The sequence below is a fragment of the Pygoscelis adeliae genome, unplaced genomic scaffold (assembly GCF_000699105.1).
Source record: "Pygoscelis adeliae isolate BGI_AS28 unplaced genomic scaffold, ASM69910v1 Scaffold342, whole genome shotgun sequence".
Taxonomy (NCBI): Eukaryota; Metazoa; Chordata; class Aves; order Sphenisciformes; family Spheniscidae; genus Pygoscelis; species Pygoscelis adeliae.
Genome location: NW_008824437.1, coordinates 1058996 through 1079391, shown reverse-complemented (window position 1 = coordinate 1079391; position 20396 = coordinate 1058996). Strand labels below are relative to the sequence as shown.

Genomic DNA, 20396 nt, shown 5'->3' with positions numbered 1-20396 from the left:
AACTGAGTAGAGTGAGCCACTAGAAGGTATCCACTTCTATAGGAACACCACAGAAGTGATGCAGTACCCATAACCAGCATGGATGAGTCAATCTGGCATTCCAAACACACCCAAAACAAGGCTTGACCGCACATCTCTGGGGCCGTGTTTGAATAAATTGGCTCACACTATGACTCTTCTCCCTTTGGTTTCTATTTCAGGCACGTTAGTTCACTAATCCTCATACAGTCCTCCACGCAAGACGCCTTAATGCTCTACGCAAGCAAATGCTAAATATATAATTCTGAGCCCATAGTAATATGAACAGGGCAAGGCAGAGCAAGAGCAAAACCCTTCTACTTATGCAGCACAAGCGTCCATTAGGCAACTTCAGCACAAGCATGTGAATTCACCCCATTTCTCCAAGCAGTCCCCTCTTCTGCTTATGGTTCAGTTGGGAAGAACCCACTCTGCTAATACTCAGTTTATGGCTCAGTGTTACGTAAAAAGCAACTCAATACCTTAGCAGACAAAGTAAAAAAATCCTCATCTATATATACCTTTTATGCAGGGAGCAAAGCCCGAGAGAGGTTAAGGGTACAGGAGGAAACAGGGTGAGGACTCCAATTAAAAAGAGTTGCTGGCTCTCAGCTCTGAAGCTGAAAGTATTATACACACAATTTTGTCACGTCACTAAAAAGGGTATAGGCTGACACCTTTAATTCAGTGTGTAATATGCACTGAAGCAGCTCCACTGACTTTATTCTATTTTTTTCTGTGGGACTCAGTCTTTGTGAAAGCCTGATGGATTCAAGGTTACAGAGTGTTTTTCAAATTCCAGAGTCTTTGCATTGGAGCTGAGGTTATGATCAATCTACAGTGGAGAAAACCATTGTAATAGTTGTTAAAAAAAAAGTATTTAGTGAGGCAGATTAAATAAATAAAAACAAATCAATCGGGAATAGTGTGGTATGTAGGTGGCTACTCATCCTGACAGTGGTCAAACAATGATGACACAGAAAAAAGTAATCTTCTGGTGTGAGACAAGCAATGTCTACATTTGGAGTCAGGTTCTTCGTCATTTGTGTTTGTGGATAGGCGGATGCTAAAGCCCCAGTGAAGAGTAACTTTGTCGTCTGGTGTACATCAGGATGCAGAAGTGAACTCATCTAGCCCTGTACTGAATCTAAAAATCAATAATTAAAAACTAGCCACAGCCTAGTGACTTTCAAACAAGCCAGATACTCATTTGCTAATTTCATTTTAATTTTAATTTAAATTACTGAACATTAAGAAATGCTAGAACGTCACTGTTCCTTAGATAAATCATAACAAGTAACACCCAGCGAATCTTCAAGCATTGGTACCCTGCGAGGACCATGAAGGTCATGACACAGTCACAGTGTGAAACATGACTGACCCAGTCTGCTTTACCTTATAGAGTATTCAGTATGGTAAAAGCAAATATTAAGTGGAGATACACCTCAGAAAGCTAGATTTGTCGACCAGTATTACACAGCAATATGACTTAGCATTTCAAGGTAATTTCCTGTACTAATTGGGAAACTTATATCTAGATAACCAGAGCATGAAACCATTGACTGTGATTGGTACAGTATCATAGCGTGTACAAGGGGTTGCAAAAGAATCATAGAATCATTAAGGTTGGAAAAGACCTCTAGGATCATCAAGTCCAACCGTCAACCCAACACCACCATACCCACTAAACCATATACAAGGTACATATACCAATACAAGGTCTCAGCAATTACAGCTAGGAATAAATTCCTCTAGCAATTACAGCTAGGAATAAAGTTTGCTTCCTCCTAAACGTATTTCACTTGCAAATTCAGTGCAGATCTGGAGGAGTCTGAGCAGGGCTACAGTCAGAGGACTCCCAAATCCCCCTCATCTCAAGAGGAGTTGTACATGACAAGTACTGGAATGATCGAACCCCAGCGATACGAAAATCCAAACATTCCAGAGCAGACTCCCAGGTACACCTTGTGGCCTACTGATAAGCAGGAGGTGAGGGCAGAGCTGGATGAGGTCCAACTAAATATTTGTGGGAAATTACGGGGACCAGGGCTCCCTTGGAAGGCAGCAATTTAAGCAATCCAATTTTGTATTTCCCTATCAGAGTTCTGAATATGTCAGATGTGGGCGTCAGTGACAGATGCTCATCCCTTCTAATAGGGTGACGGCAAGGTTATGTCTGCCCAGTAGACCAGACCTGCTGGCTCAGCACAGATCTCAACTCACATCCACAGCCAATGTGTCAGGATGATGCAGAAAAGTCAGGAATAACAGCCGTGGGTATCAATCACTCCTCTAGCACTTCTCTGCCTTTCTTTTTCAACTAAAATGGAATGTATCAAGAGCCCTCACAACAGACGTGTAGACAACTGAGCCACGAATGGCAGCCTCAGGACTAGTTTGTAGTTTGCATCTTCAGAGGGTAGAACGTCCCACAGGCTCTTGGCACAGCTGAGCCCAGGGAACCCGCTTCCTAGGTGGCAATGGGTAAGTTTTTGCCTTGTCACAGGTTGCAGCAGCATCTGCTACTTACAGGGGGTCCAGCCAGACCGATTCCTGGCACACCTCTGTCTCCTGGCTGTCCAGGGAGGCCAGGAGCTCCCCTCTCACCCTGAAACAAAGGAAGAAGTTAAAGGCTTAGTGCACTGTTGAGAAAATGTGCTGAAATGCAGTCAGGTTTTACAACATGACATAACACTGATACATCCTGACCTGATCGGGCCCATGGAGGAACGGTATCAGGTTGTGGCAGCATGTCACATCATGCCAAGAAAACTGCCCCCTTCCTTCACACGAGCCCCAGCCCACCTCTGTGAGCACTCACACAATGTCAATGTGTGCCACATCACATAACTGAGTGGGAACACAGCCTCTACAAGTACTTTAATTTATCTTAGTGCACAGCATCCAATTTCCAGCATTTGCAATTGCCTGCAGGGTATTAGGCACCCTCCTTGGCTTGGGGAAACATTAAGCACTGTAATGAGCTTTTCTTTCTCTGTGCGTCTATGGTAGATGGCTAACTTGCAAACATTGCTAAATACAGATTATTTATCCAGGGAAGACAGAATTAGGGATGTTTGGTTACATCTTAATATTCTCCTTTCCTTTACCAACATAGGCCTACTCACAGAAGTGCATGAATAATTTTTTGGAAAAAAATAATTCAGTGGTTCTACCACTCTGTCTAGAGGACTATACTACAAAAGGAGAGACGTCCCTTCTAGAAAACAGGATTTTCAATAGTAAAAACTGCAGAGCACAGACAACTACTTGACACTGTTTAATGGGCATTGTAGACAGAGGGTTAACAAAAAATTCAGCTGTTCTCTTGTTATAGGGAGAAATCAAATAAGATTTTTATGGATTGTATTGCAGTTGTGAGATTTGGTCTCACATTGGCAGTAGACTTATAACAATGAATCTTATGTATGTTATTTATTATTACACTATTTCCAGCTATGTAGAAGCATGATAGAGAAATTGTTATCCGTGGATTCTGCCTGCCCAAAATTCCATCTGCAATATTTCCTAATTATTTTGCCATTCTTTCTTACGTCTTAAACTAATCTTATATTACAAAGAAAAAATACTGCAAGGACGGTGAGAAAAAACTATTCTCATTAGTTCAAACATTCTGGCAGACCCCTTATCTGTTATTTTATTCAAGAACATAATTCCAATACAAAAAGTTCAATAGTATTTTCCCATGCACAATTAAGATTCTTAGCACCTTGTGTTGATATTGAATAGAATATTTTATGAGATTTCTTTTAGTGTTTTTTTCTGACTTCTATATTAATTCTCAGTCTACTATTGTGTGTGTGTTCTGAACTGTCAAAGATATATACAACAGACTGCAATGCATTTATACAGAATGCAGCAAAACGAAAAGAAAACATTTCATAGCAGTTTGCTTATTTCAAAAATACAGGACCTAGATGGATCTAGTCTCACACTGCTATATTCCTACTTATATAATTTACAGAATCTGTTTCAACTTCCTATTCTTATTCCAATCCAGATCAGGACATGGTCATTTCAAAGAGGAGAATTTATGACATATCTGATTGAAGATTCAAGCACAATTCAGATGCTCCCAGAAGCAAAGGTTTTTGCCGTTTCATTCCTTTCTCTATTTGCTGTGTACTTATAAGGGGATAAACATTATTTTCAGCTGAAATTAGTGTCATTAACTTAAATCAACCAGCTACTCTTTGCCTTAGCTACAATATAGGAGGGCAAACCAGGACTACCTGGTCCCATTGGAAAATAATCGACATCCTCCTTCAGAGAGGTGAAGGAAATGAGTGCTATGGAGGAGCGCTCTTTGAGGGGCTGACAGGCGGTCTCAAGAGTAGGTCATCCTTCAGCTATGAAACGTCTCTTTGCTGTACGGATTAAAGGTCCCCGGTCACAGTTTCCCTGAAAAAGTGTGCAGCATTTAGTCCTTAGTCCATGTTGAATTCACATAATTCTGGAAGAAATTTTAAATGTGGGAAGTGAGCACAGCTAATTCATATCTTAATATTTACATCTACAGACATACTGGAATAATAAAGAACCTCCTAAAGGGATAGAAGTCCATTTTTGAGTGAAAGTTTCACAAACTCTATATTCCAGTGAAAAACAGACCATGTTTTCACCATAACTTTTTCTCCAGTTCCAGTGATGGAGAGAATTAGTCCACAATGAACAATAAAGCCCATGCTCACCTTATGTCCAAAGGGTCCTGGCAAGCCTGGTGGGCCTCTTTGCCCCTGAAGTGACAGAGCCAAAACCAGAAAACAGTCACCATGCAGCCAAACAGGAGCCTGGACTTTGAGATAGTCAAGGCAGCAATCATCCCACCACCACCCTCCTTGCCTAACACCATCCTGGCAATATTTTATTGATAACATATAAGCAAATTAAATAATCTGCTAATTTGGCTAGAATTAAAGGCTTTTAGAGAACTTCCATCAAGCTAAGCATTTTTGTACTGGTCACAAGGAAAACGGTTACTCCTTGTGGAGGTCTCCATTTTCAATGGCCACCATGGTGCACTGAAGGGGGTTTAATGCTCAGAAATACAGCTTCAGTTCTCTCTGCCTTTTTGGATGCAGCACTGTGATCTGCAGCATTTTGCGCAACCAGGCCTTTCATGTCTTCAGTAGACAGCCTGGGAGCACTTGTGACAATGCAGCCTAACTCTACCAAAAATCCACCATTCTGCAGAAGTCATGCTCATCTATCTCACGTTGAACTACTCAAGTGCAGAGCTTGCCAGCAGTACCCACCTGTTCTCCATCTTTACCCTTACCAGGCAAACCTGGCTCTCCAGCAGGCCCTGGCTCACCAGCTGGCCCAGGTAAACCCACTTTTCCTTCTTTTCCAGGATCACCCTGTAGAAGACAATCCAGCAAAACTCTTAGTAGCATACTAAAGACCATTCCTGTCTCAGGTCTTTTATTGGGACTGAAAGACAGGCATTTTTTCTAGCCTTCTCATCTGAATTTCTCTTGGTATCATAGGAAATCCTCTTTTACAGGAAGTCTTTTCCTTCAGTAATCCCAAGGCATTTGTAATTTTCCTTGAGGAAAGTAAAAAGAGATTTCAAAATGTTTTGGGAACCAGCTATGTGAGAGACCCTTTGGTCCACACATGACCCTGAGGTAGATCTCAGTAATCTGGAAGATTATTTGACTGAAGGGGCTGGGATTCATCCCCTTTTAAACCCCATATATATGCATACGTGGGGCCATGTTTCTGATTAATCATTCCTACTCCAGCAAACAAAGATCAGGACTCCAGCATGCTGGGCACTGGGCAACGTATGAGCAAATTACAAATCCCTGACCCCAGAGAGCTCATTGCCTAGCTATGAGATGGGACATAACAGTTAGGCAAGGCAGGCAAAAGGTAAGCGAGGATGCACTGGAAAGCTGAACTAATGGTCCAGTTACAACAGCTTATCAGGAAAGCAGAAATCTCAATTTCCTAACCATGAAAGCCAGTTTTTCTTCCAGCTTTGGATTTACTTAAAACACCAAATGCCCACTCTTGTCAGGCAGTGAGGACAGTAGTTCATCATCATTGCATAAATGTGTAGCGGTGACTTCACTGTATTCAGTTGTCTCAGTGGTTTTATTAGGTAAATTATAAAGCTGCAACAGGGTGAAAACCTTATAGCATATGTAATGGATGAGGTCAGACAAGACAATCTAATGAGCCCATGTGTCTTAACCATCCACGAACCTATGGAATCATTTCCCAGTTCAGACTGCTTCTGTCCCAGGTTACTTAAAATGTCCAAGAAGAAAAGAAACAAATCCATGAAAGAACAAACTCACCTTTTCCCCCTTTGTTCCCTCCTTTCCTGGTAGTCCAGGGCCTCCAGGCACACCCTGGAGAGAAAAGAACTTTAAAACTTAAAACTTTCTTTTTAGGCAGTATTTGACCCTAAAGCAAATGGATAGACCTGTGGGTTCAGTACAATCTATCTCAAGGCTTAGTATCAGTTCTACATTTCCCAGTACAGACAACCTGTAATCCAGAGAACACCGCAGACGAGCTGTGTGCCAAGTACTTAAAGGAGGGTTTTTTTTTTTCAATATAAAAAAGAGCTGAACAGCAAAAGCAGAAATTGAGCTAATCCCAGATTTGTGCACTCTTTCTACCAATAACTACTTTTTTCATTCTGTGAAATCCTCAGCAGTTCCCAATCCATTACCAACAACCCCCCAGTCATCACCTCTGTATCAGAGAAGCCAAAAGTCTCACAATATTAATTTTTTATGGCTACTGCTCTCCAAAGCTATGCATTGGAAAACAGTTATGTTCATTTTACCCTCTATTTCAGTTTTCAATCCTTTTTACGTCTTGGCAGATCTCGAAGGATTCCTTGTCAAAATAGAGATGATTTAGAGCTCCAGATTAAATACTGTAACTTCCTAACTCACCAAAACACGAGTTAGCATTATGCAGTGGTACTCCATTTTAAGATGTGAAATGATGTCTTGGCACCAGTAAGATTGGATTGACCTCCTCACAGAATGGATGTGATAAGTATTTTCCTTTTTGCACCAGTAAAAATTATTTCCAACTATATTAGCTTTTATAGGTAATATATTGGTATTACTGGTATAGAAGTTTGCTTAAAGGAATATGAAATTGGAATAGGTCTTCATTTTTTATATCACCTTTCAGTTTGAAATTAAATAACTACATTAATACAATTAAATCAAATGTATCTTAACAACTAGTAGAAAGGCAATTTAAGATTTCTTGGGTTGCCCAGGTAATAAACTCTGCTTTAAAGAGCCCTCTGTGCTAAACCACTGTGCCTGAATACATTATAACATGGGGTCTAACTCCTGTTTTTCACTTACTCCAGTGTAAACCCAGAGAAACCTCAGGCACTAGAAAGAAAATTACTGGTGGAGCAGGGAATAGAGTTAGTCCAAAGATTTTTTTGCAAACATGAAAAGCTGTATCATGCACAACTTAATAATGGTGATGAATACCTACTGAAGTAAGGAGGACACTGTATGGATTTCAAGGCTCTGACTGTAGGATCAAATACTTACATGTTTTCATAATAAAAATGGGAGTTTACCATGCAATTTTTGTATCAAGAAGTCATGTTTTCAAAAGGAAAGGAGAAATGAAAATGAGGCAAAGGAAACAAAACCAGAGAGACAATAAACATTGCAATTTTTCTTTTGAAGAGCTGGCAGAAAAAATTGCTTTTGACAATTTGGTGAGGAATGAAGCAGCTCCATGCCTCCCTCTTGCTACAAACGAATGTAAGAATATGTTTCATGGATACACCATTCCCACGTGCCTCCAGATCTTTCAATTAAACCATAAAAAAAGTGAAATGAAACACAGCCTTTTGAATCTGATAGTAAACCCTGCGGAAGGGAAAACTACACATATTAAATAAAGAAATCAGGGCACAGATGGGAAAATACACTGGTGCATACATACCACATTTCCTGGCAAGCCTCTTGGACCTGGGGGCCCTGCTGGTCCAGTCACACCCTGTTTTAAGAAAATGAAATGTGTGTTCATATATATTTCACAACTTGTACCACCACAGGAACAAGATGTTCCAAGTGAGATTGGAGTTCATGTCAGACAAGGTGTTGTACAAGCACAAAGTAAAAACCAGCATTTTTGTGAAACACTTTGTAGTGTAAAGAAGCATGAAACAATACAAAATGGATGAAGACTCTCTTTGGGAGCTTAAAATTACCCTCCATCAAAATAAATCTAGCTGAGATACATGTCTGGGCCTGAAACATCAAAAGAACAGAGGAAAGAATGTTGATTTATCATTAAAATAAAAATCTAGGTCAACAAAACATGCTTTGTTGACAGTTCTACCTTTCTCTACTCCCCGGAACAAAACCTGAAAAGACTCATTTGCACTAAATAGATGAACAGCTCAAACAATTCAGAGTGTTGTAGTTCTGAATTGCAGGCCTTTTCTGTCTGCAAGTGAAAGCTTTTTAGGGTGGGAAAGCCCATGTGTGTCCCCAAAAATGTATGGAAGGCATGAAAGGACATATATTTGGGGATTTATGTCCCCATAGAGATGTATGTTTGGGGTTACTAGGCTATATTTAGATATTTTCCTCTATATCTGACCATACCAGCTTGAAGTTGCTACCTCTGTAGTTGCTTGTCACCCTGCACTAGCCAGGGTTCACCTGTCATCACAGCTTTGCAAGGAAAAGGATTTCTGTAAGCATACCTAATCCATTTAGGGCTAAACCAGACAGGCGGCCTCAAAACATCTGCATCAGCAGACTGAAATAATCTGTCTGATATGGAGTAGAGTACAGAGAACCCCTTCTACTGGAAGGGCTGGGCAGTAAAATCTTGCAGAAGGAAAATGCAAACTGTTGGGAGACGAAAATCTTCCACAGCACAGCTCTTCACAAAGTGAATGTCTATTTGTTGCCTTCGGCTTACTAAAAGAGAATTAAAGGTTTCCTCATTTCTGTGTTATTTACAGTCACTGGTCTACAAGCCAATAGAAACATTTGGAGCAGTGGCAGTCTGTGAAAGGATGACAAAAAAAAGGATGCCTGCATATGCTTGCATTTCCATATCATTATGGATGATATGGAGCCGAGCCACCAGGTTATGCAAAGAAATAAACCCAATGGATAGGTTTGGAGGAAGGGGGATGTTTTTTGCCCCCTTTTTTTTTTCTCCCCCAAAAGATTAAGGAGTCCTTTAACCAAGAGTGAAAGAGAGCTGGGGACAGGCAGTTCAGAGTTTAGGGTCAAAGCACTGCTAGAGACAACGTCTAAGCACAAGCCCAAGAAGGAAAACCATGAACACAAAAGCGGAAGAAGAAATTTCAGTGCTCGAGGATGCTTAATTTGGATTTCCAATTCCTTCCTTCTCCCAGACACAAACATCCTCTCTCTCAATCGTTATTTCAAATAGTTCTTCCTTCTCTGCTTGCAAAGAAAGTATGTGGCCTTTTATTCAGCTGCAAAGGGCTTATACGCTTTCACACTAATAAAACGGGACTTGAATCCTTTGCTGTTCTTTAGCACACAATCAGACAAAAGCAGCACTCCCTACAACACACACCTCAAAAAGTGGTATGTGATGATTCCTCTGGTGATGAGCCTGTATTAAAGAAAGCAGAATTGACTAAGAAGCCTAAAACCAACCGTGATCAAAAAACTAATTCAGGCTGCTGATGAGAAGTGAGCTCCCTGCACCAGCTGGCTGCCTGGGCTTAACTGATATCGCAGTGCAGTAACAAGGTCTGCCGGCACCTCACCCAGAAAAGAGGGCGTTTTGTTAGAGGGAGAGACTTGGCCAACACAAGATGCACAATTTAGAGCTGGGCTGATTGGGGCATTGATCTGTTTGGTGCAGCTGTGCCTGTTTGCCCACAAGCAGTGACTCTTCCAGCTGCAGCTTAGGATGGGCCCTGCGCCCAAGCAGCCTGGAACTGCGAATCTGCAAGGCACTGACTTCGGAGTCCCTTCAGGTGTGTTATCGTCAGGGAAAAATGCTGCAAGGGAAGCAGTTACTCACAGTCTCTCCAGGGGCTCCGGCTTCACCTCGGGCTCCTTTCTGCCCCTTTGTGCCCTGTGCAGAAAGAAGAGAAATACCAGCTGATTAGAGATGGGACAGGACTGCCTGCCAGACAAAAAGACTTCAAGATGCCTGAACGTGCACTAGGCAATGGTTTTCGTTAATCAATTCACAGAGGAGTTTAAAGGCTGAGGAAATGGCTCCCAGTTCTCTGTGCAGTGAGAGAATGAAATATAAAAATAAAACCCTGAGACATAAGAAGAATTACTAATGACTGATCAGCTCAGAGACTGTTTCTCAGCAGAGGATGCTGAAACTTGCAGGCATTCATCTGGGTGAAATTCCTTCTTATCCTCAGGCCTGCCAGCTACTTCATTTCCAGCTCAACTCTGATGGTATCCCTGCACAGAGGAAGTTTTGCCTGCAGTTCTCAAATACAAACAACAGCCATTTAGAAATGGTCAAAATAGATCACAGTCCAGAGAGTTTGTTCCAGTCCGACACACCATGTAGCCCTTTCTTAAGGATTTTGGCAGGACAGAGTCTACTCACTGAACAGTCCCCCATTTAGCAGATGTTAGTTAAAAGTTGCATGGTATTACTGTTTTTTTCATAATGCTAAGACTGCTGTTAACCTGTTTAAGCTGTTGATGCCCAAGTAATAGCTGACTATATGGCTTGGGCACAGCACAGACGATGGCAGAGGGAACACCCTCCCATGTTGTCATGAAAACATACCTAGATGATGATATTTCCATAATATGCGTGAGCCAAGAAATTTTCAGAAGATAATTGAGACTATAAAACCATTTCACATGAGCCATTGCGCATTCAGGGTCAAATGGGCTGGGGTTGAGTCTGAATGCTCTGCAGTGTCTTGCCAATGTACTGCAGTGACTTATCTGTGAGACCTGTGGTTCAGTGGCATCAATACAAGATGCTCTCTTGAAGGATCCTGAAGTTGGAAGGAATCTCTCAGACAATACTGTTCATGCTACAGAGATGCCATGTTTCTGCTTTGATTTTCCTCATGTTGTCCTGAAGTCCAGTATAAGTAAATACCTCTACCGAACTTACAAAGATGAGGAAGGAGAAATGGGCTGTTGGTGTATAGGGGAAGAATTATTTACAGTAATATAGACCTTGAAGGCACCCCTCTCTGGCCATGTCAAAGATTTTCTTCAAGGCTGGGCCCTCTTACCTGTCCTCCTGCAGGTCCTGGGACACCTTGTTCACCTGGGACCCCAGGTAATCCCTGCAAAAACAGAGGGAGAGGTGAAGGAGCTGAAGGAAACTGTTCCTTTCTTCTCCTGAGCAGAAGGATATGTTTCTCCTTCCTCCCACTGAGAGAAGAAAGGGTGGTTTTTACAGAGGCTGTAACTGCACAGGACTCTGTCTCTCCTGGGGGCTCCATCCAGAATGAGAGCAGTCCAGAATACAAATGGAGTAGCCAAATGCACAATTTAGGTGAGCCACATCACTTCAAAAGCCCTTAATAAATCCTGTACAACCTTACTGTCAGCCAAGCTCTGTCTAGCAAGCTCCATAGTCCTCTTTTCAGTCACTAAGGCCCAGAGCTACAAATTAGGTGCTTAACTTCATGTAGTCATGCAGCTTCCTCTACAGTCAGGACAAAGCCAAGCACCACTGTGGCCATTTCTGATGAGAGAAGCATACCAACTATGGAAGGAGCATGTCCCCCCATCTCTCTCCAAAACAGGCAGCTCTTATGTCCTCTCCCTGCTAAAGTTCAAAACCAACTGAAGAAACACTTGGCTGTGCTTACAGGTTCTCCGCTCGTTCCTGGATCTCCTTTCTCCCCCTTTGGTCCAGGTTCACCCTGATATAAAACAATAAGACAAAGAGAGAAATAAAAGCTATTTCCATGGCTGTATGTCACACTAGTCCTGTTTTGTAAGAGGGCTCTTTCAATCAGATATCAATTTCTAATATAGAGTAGCTTTCTCAAAGGGTCAATGAATCAAAACTATGATATCACACACTAAGATTTGGAGATCTTTGTCTAGACTTCTTGGACTGTTATGACAATAATTGCAAAAATGTTCAATTTAAGAAGAGAACAGTTTTCCCTCATAGAGAATAGTAGTTGAAGAATTTACCATTCCAAAATTTCATCAATTCAGCTCCAATGTATTAAAAGGCCAGATATGACCAAGAGCAAAAGCGCCGGTGCCACTGCACTGCCTCTCTGTAGGACCACAGACCTAATGTCACCCTACAATTGGGGAAATTATCTCACATACAGACACATCCTCTATTCTGCCTACAAGAGAGGGGTGCTCAGGGTCTCCTCTTGAGCACTTCCAGAGATGTGCATTACACAGCTTTTCTTGATCTCTAGTTCTGTTAACACCTCCATATATCCATGCAACTTCCCCTCCCTCCTGCAATGTAAGTATATTATTTCATGCGCCACCATCATTGACTAATATTATTAATTTATTCCCGTTCTTCCTCCTTACAGTAAATTGAAGATGCTTTCAGACAGAAGTTCATCAGCTTTGTTCTGAGCTCTAGAACAATCAATAAGTCCATATTTCTGCTTTTTATAAATTGAAAAGGAACAGCACACAATTATGGAACTAGCTGGAATACACCAGGCACTACATGAATACTCACATTTGTATATTTATGTGAACATATGTATTCAGGCAACAGCAATCATTACTTATTCATTATTTATCATACAAGGTGTTTCAATTATGCAATCAAGGAAGAGTAAGAACATCAGTGATTTAAGCTACACACACACGAGGAATAGTGATCAGTCAAAATGCAGAGCCCAAGACAAATCAGCTTGAATTTTATTCGCATCAGCTATTTGCCAATCATTTCTGCAACACCTGGGAATTCAAAGTCCATTTGCAAATGAGTCTTTAACAGACAAAATAAATGTAACTGCATAAAAATTACTTGTGTCTGTATTTATTATGCATTATGAATAAATATTATCATCTGTGATAAATAACAGGAGGAATTTTACTCTACAAGTAGTACCCCGTTAGATCAACTTTTAATCAGGCAGTCCCTTGTGCCATCTAGTGGCCCTCAGAAAGATAACGGGACCACCTAAAGTAGTTCAAGCAAAGGGTCCTATGCAACAAACCTCTATGGTGGTGCCTGGAAGTTGTTTTGAGTTCTGAAATTTCAAGCTCTGAAATCCTTTTGAGAGAGCAGAGCAACAAAGCACAGATATGCGGCAATAAATCTGTAGGCAGGGATGGTGTTACTAAGTGGGAATAACAGCACATTTTACCAGGGAAAACAAGACTGCAAAGGGAAGAAGTAACTCAACAGGTAAAAGAAGGAAGCTTTTTTAATATTCTCCTTTCTCCCACTTTTTCCTTGATACTTGACTTGCATGTTAATGCAAAATCAGCAGAATTCCAGTCTAATGTCCTTGCACAGCCACAAACATGGGCATAGGCAGCATTTCTTAACCCAACCTGCCAGCAAATCTGCTTGAGAGTCCTTCCAAATTTGCCAAACCGATGACTGTCTGCCGAGACTGTTAACACTGTCTGCTAGTGCTGCACATTGTGGAGACCTCTGCCCCCGGCAGCTGGACTTAATCCACTGCCACCCACTTCTTTCCTACAGCTCAATGAACAGAAATGATGCGGTGACAGCTAACAGCTGCTACCAACCTGAGCCAGATCAGTGCTTACAGCTTCCTTGACCTGCTCTCGGCAGTGTCCTCCTGTAGCCTCAATTAACGCATTAGTCATTTCTGTGCCACTTAAAGAAGAGCAAACGCACCGGGGACTCAGCTGTGCCCAGCTGCAGTGGGAGATAGAAGGCAAAGTGAGGAGCCATCTCCTGTTCTACTGCTTTTGCCTCTTTCCAGCCATCATACCTGACCACCACTGTGGTTCTCACACACCCCATCTCCAAGAAATATTTAATGATTTTAACTCACTGGCCTAAATAAACATGAAAAAGCTCCCTGCACCCCATGGAAGAAACTGACCTCCCCCACCCCTTCTACCACCCTGCTGTGTCAGCAAGTTTCTGCAGGGCTCACAGCACAGGCTGCATGCAAAACACACAACAGAGCTGCGGTGGTGGGTAAATGGGAGCTCAGACTCACTTGGTCAGAGATTTTTTTTATTTCTGACAATTACTAAGTTGTGCTTAAATAAAATTAATTTTAACTAATAATAAATAAATAGAGTAATGCTGCTGCTGCCTTCTATTCAGGCTGTGTTTCCTGTCTCTGCCTGTGTTAGTTGCTCCCTGGTACTATACACCGCATACTCTATGGAATGCAATGGCAAGTACTGTGTTTTGGAGAGTGTGTGACAACTTTCAGCACCCTGCTGGTCCTGCAGCCTCTATAACATAACCTCTCCTAACATGGCACTCTCCTAAGGCTTATCACCCCCTTCTGACACCTTAATCTGTAGAGCTGTAAATCAAAGGTAACTATCCTTACCTCCCCTTCTCCTCCTAAATCTTGCAACGCTGTGTGCAGACCTGTGCTACAGTAAGTATCATCACATTCATCTTGCACATGGAGAAATCCCAGCGCCCTGATCTGCTGACACACTTCAAGCCTCTTATTCTTTACTGTCTTGCAGCCCATTTACAAAAGTAACATGCTCAAAGCAAAAGAGATGACTCCTTCTGTGATTGTAGCACTACAAAGACCACATACGATGCCATTGTTCTGCGTATTTCCTTGGTATATATATTAGCAAACTACAAGCCAAGGGGAAAAGTGAACCAAAGAAATCTTGTATCTATTTCCAGTACAACCTCACATTCCTATTTCCTTCCTCAGCCTCTGAAGAACCTGACATACGCACTTCCTTTTCTAATGGCACTCTTACAGCCTACCTCTGCCACTAGTATATGCCGTAAAGCCTCCTGATCCTTAACAAGCTTATTCACATACCAGTGGTGTGTTCCTATATAATGCCAGATATTTTCCACTATGTGCTGCAAGCACTCTTCATTTAAGAGGCTGGGACGGCATACAGCTGTGTCCCAGCCACAGCTGTCTTGGATGCTGCTGTTACCAGGACAGCCGTGGGCTTCTCATCATGGCTGGTTACAGTGGTGAAGTTGCCCAGAACCAGATTCAAGCTGAGCTCTTTACTGAAAGCATTTAAATAACATGGAAAATACTAAGTGTACTGTGTGTCTATCAGATACAAGAGGTAATAAGCCAGAGGCCGTGTTTATTAGAGATGTTACTTACAGGAATCCTAGGGTGTGGGGTGAAGAAGGCTGTCTGGAAGAGAAACCAGAGTGTTAAAAGAAGCATTGCTTGTTTTCCTTGAAATGCAATAACTTATGTATTCTCCTTGTCATTACAGAATACACATTCCATATATCCATCAGTAAGTTTATAAATGAGCAATTCATTGTAACATCTGGCTGTTTGGAAAAAAGCCCACAAATATCAGACATTTCCTAGAGTATTTGAAATATGAACATACACTCAAAAACATCCTGTATGTCCCACTGCTACGAAAAACCAAACAATCTTTAACCTTGTTAGCAAGTTTACTGTTAACAATCTCCAGCTCACTTTTCCACTTGAAGTCATCTTCAGTATTATTAAATTTCCTAACTCCATGGCTGAGCTTGGTGTGTTCTCTCCCTGCTTTGCACCATGCACAAGACATGTACAACTCAACATGGTTGTCTGAAGGGCTAGACACAAAAAAGGGATCCAGTTTTGTAGAGAGACGCTGTGTCTTTCATCAAAACTGATTAAATTAGGAAGAAAAATTTAGTCCTTGATGAAATGAGGATATGTCAAAATCATCACCGACTTTTACAGCTGAAATAGAAATCATTTCTCCCTACAAACACAGGAAGCTTGAGCAGTCGGGCATATCTTCTCTATATCTAGCCATGTTGTACTGTGTTTGTAAGCTGCTTTCTCTGCCTTGACTAAGAGATTTATCCCTGGTGTTGTGACTGGATCATTCTTGTGTGATACACACAGTCTTCCCACATGATACCATGAAGCACCCTTTGGCACAGACTAAAGAGGCCCAACTAATGACAGGGAATAAATTATAATGCCTCCTCCATTGCTGCATGAAGGTCTGTAGGCACTTGATTTTTGCCAACAGACTTTGATTCAAATTCTCTCCATAATGTGACTGTGGCAGCTGTAACCAGCGGTGGTGAGCAAAGCTGAAAAGTGGATATCTGCCATTTTTTGGAGGATCTGTGACTGGGATCAGCCCTCCTGTTGCAATGACAGGCCTGTTCCTAGTGCTTACTCCAAGCTGCTTACTCAGATATTGCTGGAGGGAACTGTGAGGTTTACGTATTTACATTCAGTGGATGCCAGTTTAATTGCTTATAGTGATCTTCACTGTAATTATGCTTATGCTCCCAAAAGTAATTTTGCAGGCTCATTTTTAAAACAATAAATTGATGTTTTCTTGGTCTTTTTTTTTATTAGCAGAAAGGGTACATGCAATCAGGTATGACTGGTTTGTGTCTTGGATCCAGTGCTGAACCCAGAATGAACTCTGGGGTGAGAGGGTCTTTCTGGGCTAACAGCACAGCAGGGCACTGTATGCAATGGAGGCTCTGGGAGGCTGCAGCATCGCTGAAGCTGAATGTTCCACCCCGTAAGTTCACATCAATGAGAAGTGGAACCCTCTGCTCTTCCTGGAAAAAGGCGAATTGTTCCCCAAGAAGACAAGCTGTTGTTCACTGGTATCTGTTCAGAGCCAGTCTTATCCTGAGGTCTCAGTTGGAAAAGTCTAGCTCACCCTGGAAAATCTGTATGAAAACACTCCCTGTTTTCAGCCATGACCTTCTTCAGACAGCTCCCACAGCTGCTAAACAAATCACAAATTCAATGTAAGTGCTACCACAAGGCAAGGGCATACAAAAATGCTCTTTGCAAAGAGGCAGAGGCGGGCACAACCTCCCCCAGAAATGAAAAGACCAAATACACCTTGACATTGCTTCTCTGAAGCAAAGCGAGATAATCTCAGAATAAATGGGTCCTAAAGTTTCTGCAGAGAAGTAGGGATCTTGAAAAGCTTTGTTTCTGAGGAACTTGTGTGGAGGAAGTGTGATGATGCCTTAAATATTGTTACAGCACAGAACACAATCTTACTTACTGTTCCAGGTAAACCTGGTGGTCCAGGGGAACCCGTGTCACCCTGGAGAGAGGAGAAAAATACAACTAAGGTTTTAAAAGATGCCCAAATAAAACTCAACATTATCAGCTAGAAGATGCAACATTACCAGATGAGATGTAACCCAATGACAACCTGTCAGCTCAGTGACACTGAAAATCCTATAGCACTTCTCTGATGGGTGGAATTTACCCCACTGCTCTGGCCAGAATTTCTGCTGTCCTTGCTTTGTTACTTACAGGGTTCTCACCCTGCTGTCTTTATCACTTTATGACTTTATCATTGATCTGACTTCACAGGTCAATGAATTTCTAATGTTACTCCATCCAGTGTAGGAGCGATATGGAGTTTAGTTTGCATTTTAAGTTAAAGTAGATCAAAATTCTTGATAGAAAAACATGTTTTAGCTGAACTTCTTTTGTAGATGGAAAAAAAATCCTCTGTTTTTCATCAAAAATATGTTTCTAAATCCAGTTCTCGCCCTCCATAGATAGTGAAAGTCACTGGTAAACTGAGGGCTGAGGTATCCTAGGAAGAAGAACAAAGTAGTAGCCGCTTCCTGATGGCTACTGCCACTATAATGAGGGCAAATTTTTCACTATACAACCATAGGCATCTGCAAGGTCAGTGCTTCATCTTCACCTTCATGTTCACAGTGGTTGAATGTAAATTTTGGCGGACATCACCTTTGTCTAGTTCTCTCATTTTCACTAAAAATAATAGTATTGTGATGGCAGAAGCCCAGACCATTCCTTAAATTATTGTTCGAGCACATCACAGGCAGGCACAGAAAAGTTCTTTAGAATTTAATTCCAGGCTCATTTCTATCAGACAATTTTTAAAACACAGAAAAGTTTCCTTGAATTAAAGAAACTGTCCTTAGATTTCATCAACTCTTTACTATTTCTTGCATTACTCAATAAATGGTTGTCTCTGTCCCACATGCAGCTTTCTCTGCTGCTTCTCGGTAAGGCTCAGCTAACAGACTTCTAATGTTTCTAATCTTCCTCAGATATTCTCCTCTATCACTTGTCTCTGTGCACTTGCCTCTTTTCCTCTCTTGTCTAAGGAGGAGCATGCTCATTTCATGACTCACCTTTTCTCCTCTTTCACCTTTCAACCCTGGGAGACCACCTTTTCCTTTTTCTCCCTACAAGCAGGGAAAAGAAAGCAGGAAATACGCATGTTTTGATTTGATTGCATCAGTCCCACTAGAATATTTTGCACTTTCAGTTGATCTTACCTGTCCTCCAAGATGCAGTGCAAGCAATTAAAAACGTAACATTTTGGAGATGGCTTCATAAAATCCACACTATTTTCAAAAGTCAACGAATAGCAATTAAGTTCATGGAAAGGAAAGCACCAATCCTAAATCAACTTTCATGTAGAAGATCCTACTGCCTGATGCAGTTATAAAAACCACATTTTTTCTAGTTGGACAAGAGAGGCACCAGAACAGGAGTTAAGACCCAAAGTGGACATTCATACTACCAGTTTTGTTTATGTTAAAGATTTCTGAATCATCCATTCACTGGTGCCTACACTCTATTTTGCCCAGGTAACCTGGTCATCTGAATGGGAGATGCTTAAGAAGGATGATGTGAATACTCCTCAAAGTGCATACACAAAATGTATTTATCCCGCATTCAAATAGGAGCTATCTGACCTACACTTCTATGTTTTTATATAGAGAGAGAATATATTCTATACTCTATGCTCTACAATACATCTAATATAGCAAACTGAATGGTAAGACCTCAGTTGATTTTAGATCTGTCTTGCTCACATTCAAGCATGCAGTCAGTTATCAGGAGTACAGGCCTCATTTACATGGCTAAATTTACTGTCAGGCCCCTGATCCAACTGTTTCCCAGTATGTAGATGCCTCTGGAGGTCTGGAGCTAGCCAGGGGAAGCAGGAGACACCAGGACTTGGACGGAAGTTAGGCCATCAGAAAATGATCCAACCATCTGGAGCCCTCTCCAGGGCTCAGTGACAAGGGGGATTTGTGATTTGTTGTTATTTTTTTTTAAATGTTCTTAAATCAGGCAGGTATTTCTGAAAGTAAGGCCTAAAGACCACTGTACTTCTTCTGCTGCCTCACGAGTCATAACCTTCTGCGTTTAGGATAGACACTGTTCATTAGCACCTCCACTGCAATTAGGAACAGTCACTAGGCAGTAAAGCACCTTTTTGGAAGGGGTACTTGGTGACCTTGCTGGATGCCAATCAGCTACTCACCACAGCAATCACACCAAGAGAGAACATCATCTAGGGACACTCAAGATAAGCCCTCCTGGTGCCAAATGGCCAAAAAAACCCAAGCTGTGGCTCAAAGTCACTCACCTGGTCTCCTTTTTCTCCTCTCAGTCCAGGTAAACCCTGAGGACCAGGAAGACCTGCTTCACCCTGAAAGTAAGACGAAGAAGTGTGTGAAATCTAGGAAGAGGCATCAAGCATGGCTTCTATTAATAAACCCCGTTACTCTCAAACATAATTAAGAATGAAAAGGCAGAATGGTGGGCCAAACTCTTGTCTCACTCATGTTAGTTAAAAATGCATCAAGTCTGCTCCTCAGGGTATGCTAATCTAGCTACAGTGCCCTTAGGCTGTGAAGGATGAAACCTTGATTTAGCTGTCTATCTCTTTGCATGTCTGATACTAGACTGTGAATTTTTCAGAACTCACAATGACTGCAGATGTTTTCTTCTTGATGTCTAGTGACACCATGATACATATGGTCTATGCTGTAGGCCAGAACCTGCCCCAGTTTTTTCATGGGATTGATTACAGATGTAGTTTGCTGAGAGAGAATAGGATTAGTTTGATTACCAAATAATTTCTTACTCTTGGAAAATCATTATTTAAAACAGCAGATAAGACCTCTTTTTTTTGCTGTTACACTGTTAACTGACACCATGGAATTTAGGACGTTTTCTTCATGCTGCTCTGTAGCAGCACCAAGTAAGCAAATAAAAGCAGCTTAAAAAATTAAAACTAATTTTTATTTCAATTTTTAATGAGCTGGTGTAGTCTGGAAATGCACTATATTAATCTGAATGGTACAGATGTTGCCTGACGAACAGATCTAGAATTTTCTGGATGCACTATTGCACATTTGGATTTCTTTCCTTTTGAACCTTACCTTTGAGTTTCTGCTTTGTAATACTTGCTATTGGAGTAATTATGATC

General features: G+C 41.5%; 1 protein-coding gene across 1 annotated transcript in view; it reads right to left on the bottom strand.

The window, feature by feature from the left end:
* COL22A1 (collagen, type XXII, alpha 1) overlaps nt 1-20396 on the bottom strand; it is a 215563-nt gene that overhangs the window by 40379 nt on the left and 154788 nt on the right. Inside the window, exons 28-39 of the mRNA XM_009320934.1 lie at nt 19551-19613; nt 18301-18354; nt 17187-17228; nt 15290-15322; nt 11852-11905; nt 11267-11320; nt 10066-10119; nt 7987-8040; nt 6348-6401; nt 5295-5399; nt 4731-4775; nt 2549-2626 (exon numbers count right to left, since the gene is read on the bottom strand). Of these exons, the coding sequence (XP_009319209.1) occupies nt 2549-2626; nt 4731-4775; nt 5295-5399; nt 6348-6401; nt 7987-8040; nt 10066-10119; nt 11267-11320; nt 11852-11905; nt 15290-15322; nt 17187-17228; nt 18301-18354; nt 19551-19613 (690 nt within the window). The remainder of the gene's footprint in view (nt 1-2548; nt 2627-4730; nt 4776-5294; nt 5400-6347; nt 6402-7986; nt 8041-10065; nt 10120-11266; nt 11321-11851; nt 11906-15289; nt 15323-17186; nt 17229-18300; nt 18355-19550; nt 19614-20396) is intronic.